At 57.5% G+C, this 4,753-nt stretch overlaps 2 protein-coding genes across 2 annotated transcripts in view; both read left to right on the top strand.

The window, feature by feature from the left end:
• VDBG_04916 (bifunctional purine biosynthesis protein ADE17) overlaps positions 1-1,616 on the top strand; it is a gene marked incomplete at both ends in the record, with an annotated part of 1,935 nt that extends 319 nt beyond the window's left edge. The window contains 3 exons of the mRNA XM_003005264.1: positions 78-1,175; positions 1,253-1,393; positions 1,461-1,616. Of these exons, the coding sequence (XP_003005310.1) occupies positions 78-1,175; positions 1,253-1,393; positions 1,461-1,616 (1,395 nt within the window). The remainder of the gene's footprint in view (positions 1-77; positions 1,176-1,252; positions 1,394-1,460) is intronic.
• A 2,375-nt stretch (positions 1,617-3,991) lies between these two features.
• Positions 3,992-4,753, top strand: part of VDBG_04915 (conserved hypothetical protein) — a gene marked incomplete at both ends in the record, with an annotated part of 1,698 nt that continues 936 nt past the window's right edge. Inside the window, 3 exons of the mRNA XM_003005263.1 lie at positions 3,992-4,004; positions 4,068-4,465; positions 4,522-4,670. Coding sequence (XP_003005309.1) covers positions 3,992-4,004; positions 4,068-4,465; positions 4,522-4,670 — 560 coding nt within the window. The remainder of the gene's footprint in view (positions 4,005-4,067; positions 4,466-4,521; positions 4,671-4,753) is intronic.

The raw sequence follows: 4,753 nt of genomic DNA, 5'->3' as shown, positions 1-4,753 counted from the left end.
CATCCGACGAGAAGGATCTGGCCGAGCAGAATATTAACAAGGTCGACTATGTCATTTGCAACCTGTACCCATTCAAGGACACTGTTGCCAAGATCAACGTAACCATCCCCGAGGCTGTGGAGGAGATTGACATTGGTGGCGTCACCCTCATTCGCGCCGCCGCCAAGAACCACAGCCGTGTCACGATCCTGAGCGACCCCAACGACTACGCCGGTTTTCTCAAGGAACTTGAGGCTGGTGAGATCACCGAGGCCAGCCGCAATGCCTACGCACTCAAGGCCTTCGAGCAGACCGCCGACTACGACTCTGCCATCTCCGACTTTTTCCGAAAGCAGTACGCCTCTGAAGGCAAGCAGCACATGACCCTGCGCTACGGTGCCAACCCCCACCAGAAGCCCGCTGCCGCGTTCACCGACGCCGGCGATATCCCCTTCAAGGTCCTCGGCGGTTCGCCAGGCTACATCAACCTCCTTGATGCCCTCAACGCCTGGCCCCTGGTCAAGGAGCTCAAGGAGGCCCTCGGCAAGCCTGCCGCTGCCAGTTTCAAGCACGTTTCGCCTGCCGGCGCTGCCATTGGTATTCCTCTGACCGAGGATGAGCGCAAGGTGTACTTCGTCAACGACATCGAGGGCATTGAATCCTCGCTTCTGGCTCAGGCCTACGCCAGGGCTCGTGGTGCCGACCGCATGAGCAGCTTCGGTGACATGATCGCCCTGAGTGATACTGTGGATGTGCCCACCGCTAGCATCATCTCAAAGGAGGTGTCTGACGGTGTTATCGCGCCAGGATATGAGCCCGCGGCCCTGGAGATCCTCAAGAAGAAGAAGGGTGGCAAGTACCTCGTCCTCCAGATCGACGAGAACTGGGTTCCTGCCGACGTCGAGACGAGGACTGTGTACGGCATCAAGCTGCAGCAGCACCGCAACGATGCCAAGATCGGTCCCAACATTTTTGGCACCATCATTACTCCCAAGGACTCAGCTCCTCTTTCCGAGGATGCTCTGCGGGACCTCACAGTCGCCACGCTTGCCGTCAAGTACACGCAGAGCAACTCTGTCTGCTACGCCGCCAGGGGCCAGACCATCGGCCTAGGCGCCGGCCAGCAGTCTCGCATCCACTGCACGAGGCTTGCCGGTGACAAGTCAGACAACTGGTGGCTTCGCTTCCACTCGAGGGTGCTGGGCATCAAGTGGAAGAAAGGGCACCAAGCGGCCCCCGACAAGAGCAACCGCCATTTGATCTGCTTCGTCAGCGGCCGAGCCTGCCCAAGGGCGGCAAAGAGCGCGAGGCCTTTGAAGGTGTCTTCGAGGATGTGCCGGCTGCCTTCACCGAGGCCGAGCGGGAGGAGTGGCTGGGCAAGCTGACCAATGTGGCAGTTTCGAGCGATGCCTTTGTAAGTGCGAACCAAAACCCAGAACCTGGAATGCAAACTCCGACGTAGACGGTTAACATGAGGCTAGTTCCCCTTCATCGACAATGTCTTCCGCGCCGCGCGGTCAGGCGTCAAGTACATTGCGGCCCCAGGCGGCAGCCAAAACGACAGCGCCGTCTTCGAGACGGCAGAGAGCCTCGGCATCACCTTTGTGGAGCAGTCCCATCGTCTCTTCCACCACTAGGTGGCAGAGAGGGGACAGCCGACCAGGCGAGAGAGCACGAGGCGTGGCATAGTGGCGATAGGATCCAAGCGTTGATAGAAGTGGGAAATTCAGACAAAGTCAGGCAAACTTGTAAACTGAACTGCCGGCGTATGCAAGTTGACGGGAAAACTCTCTCAGCTCTCTCGTCGTCACTAGACAGTGGATAAAAAGCCTGAAGAATATTAGCGAGAGGCGTGATTGTACCTGCAAACTGGCGCGTGGCCTCTCGTGATCATGGCCGTTCGTTGGATGACCTGTGCCAAAATTAGCAATGCGGTCGCAACGGCTGACAGACTTGGTGGCGACAGTCGAGCGCCAGGTCTGGTTTGTGCATATGCAGATGGGCAGGCACATCACCCCGCCCACAGCTTTTTGGAGGGTGGTGCTCGGGAGTCACTGTTGAGCTCCGGTAGGCGGTCCGCGTGGTGCCTTGGCGAGGCTGCTTCTTCCCCGCTCCCACTTGCCTCCGCCCAACACCCACACAATCACACACCATACTAAGTGAATTTCCATCACACTACTGGAACACCATACTTGCGGAGGCTGTGGTGCCTTGGCTTGGCCATCACTACTTGCTTGTAACCCCGATTACACAGCACCAGCTCGGCGCATAAGAAACCTATTTCTGATGCCACGCCTCTATTGTATCGACGCCGACCGGCAGGCTCGGGTAGTATCAATGATACCACACACTCGAGTCTGACACCACACGACAAGAGTGTAACGGCGATCAGCTGCCCACGTCAGATTTTGGGTTGCGACCTTGTGTTCCCAGCAAAACCAGACTGGAGACAAGGGCGCGTGGTTGTCGCTCGCTGGGTTGCGCAGACTCGCCATGCCGCCACCCGTAACTTGCTGAAGCTCTCGAACCGCCGCCAGCAGGCCCTCAGACAAGATGAAAGCTTTCGAGGAGCCGGTCGAGCCGTCAAACAGACCGGACAACTTTCGAACAATAGTTCAGGAGACCAGAGCGCGTAGATGGGGAAAGGCCCCAAGATGAGTGTCGAGTGACAAACTCCAAGCGTTATTCTCTTGCCGCCCGACCTGCATGTGGCTGGGTCGACATCACGCTGCTCAGGGCTCCGATTGGCTTCTTGTTTGCTCACCCCCCCTGTCACCTCAGCATGTCGCACTCAGTAGGCTGGCACAGTGGCCAACCTATCACATCTGCACATCACGCATCTTGGGGGTGGCAGGCGGCAGGGTTATTGACCACTGATCCCCTCAATGGGCCTGAGTTGGCGCCGGAGCTTGTCGTCAAACCGCTGGGATAGCGCCCTGCCTTGTCGACTTGTCTGGCCAACCACCTGTCGCTCTCCCGCCTCAACACCCGTCCGCCCCCCTCCCCGCCTCTTCGATATTCGGGGGGTCTGGTTCCTAGGCCCAATCAGCTCCTTTCGCTGCCCTGTCGAACCATGCAGGTCTTTACCTCGAAGACTGCCAAGTGCCAGTCAAGGACCCTCGAAGCTGCACTCTGTACTCTGGACAGGACGAATGCTTGTACAACTCCTCTCCGGAGCCTGCTGCGTGGTCTGTCTTTGTCTGGCTCTGTCTCTCTCTCTCCCGCTGTCTCTCCATTCGGACGTGTTGGTGGCATGCCTCGCTTCCAAATATACACTCGTTTCCCTCCTCCCCTCTTGTGAAGACCTCTCGCTCTCGCCCATATCGCTTCGTGACACCCTTCGGAGCTAGTTGAACAGAACGACTTATTGCTTGGGCTGCCTTTTCACCGGCGCTGCCAAAAACAGCTCTGCGCTTTTGACAAAGCTGTCCGGGTGGTTACCCGCCGCTAGAAGTTTTGGTGCGGTTTCCGCAAGAGACCTCGTCCCTGGTTTCCAGAGCTCGGCGCTTCGATAACGACCTCTCTCAGCGCCTATTTTCCATCACGACCGAATCACTGTCCTGGGACTGGGCCATCACCTATCAGACCCTGCTCCTGCTCGCGCCATTACTCCCCCGCCCACGCTACAGGTAGGGATCCCATTTGCCTTCTGTTCTGCCGTTGTGCCACTTACACGCCGCTCATCCTTCCCGTCTAGACACCACCCCCTCCAGAGTTGGCTGCATCGCTCAAAACCACCTCGTCCCTCTGAGCCGCCGTTGGAAGTCCTACCTCCCTCCTCCTTCGATAGCTGGTCTCTCACAAGTCTGATTTCCTATTGCGCTTCAACTGTTCTCGCCGCCCCGTCTCCAATTCGCACGTCCCCGTCCTGAAGCCTCAGTCTGTCTTTGTCCAACACTAGACCCGGTGCTTCGCATCGCCCTTTGATCCATACGAAAGGACCAAGACGCTTGCCTTCGGGCTCTTTCTCTGCCGTGTACATCGTAGTGGCGTCCACATTTCACCACACAACATGTTCTCTCAAGGTTTGTCTTTGTCCGCAACACGGCGCATGACGAATTCCAGACTAACAGTGTTCGCCTGCACAGACGACAAGAAGCGGCCTGCCGCACTCAACTTGACGCCAAACCGCTCAGCATCCACAGACTCGTCATCTTCAGGCTCTTCACTCAAGCCCCCTCGCACACCACGTTTCGCTGAGGCCACTTCGGTTCATTCTCCCGTCGAGGCGCCCCTCTCACCTTTTGCGCCTCATGAGAGGTCCGAGATGCCTCAATCCCAGCCTGGCGACATTGGCTTCGGCTACATCAACAACCGCGAATCCGTCAACGTTCCCATGACCCCCAAGACGCCCCTCAAGAGCGCCATGCGGGTGCCCGGAACTCCTGCCAGGAAGTTTGAGAACCCGATGAGCCCAACATTCAAGGAGGAAGAATTCCTCGACAAGAGGGAGTCGCACACTAGCAAGGCCCAACGCCGTGATCTGGTACGTCTGCTATCATAACGCTGGTCGTACGTGATCACCTGCTAATTCATCCACAGAGGATAAAAACCCGAGTCCGAATGGCCAAGTTTGCTCTTCGCGGTGTCAGCTTCAGCTGTGCCCTTATCATCATCTCCATGCTGTCTGCCTCCTTCTCGATTTTCAACGCAACAAGATCGCTGCCAGCTCAGAGTGGTTTGCCTGCCTGGTCTGAGAGAGCAGATCTGGCCTCAGATCCTGATTCTTCGTCGTTGCCGGCATCCTCCCTGCTCGGATGCATCATTGTTTTTC

This window comes from Verticillium alfalfae, genomic scaffold, assembly GCF_000150825.1.
Source record: "Verticillium alfalfae VaMs.102 supercont1.5 genomic scaffold, whole genome shotgun sequence".
NCBI lineage: Eukaryota > Fungi > Ascomycota > Sordariomycetes > Glomerellales > Plectosphaerellaceae > Verticillium > Verticillium alfalfae.
The sequence above is the reverse complement of the archived record's forward strand: the minus strand, read 5'-3'. Positions and strand labels throughout refer to the sequence as shown.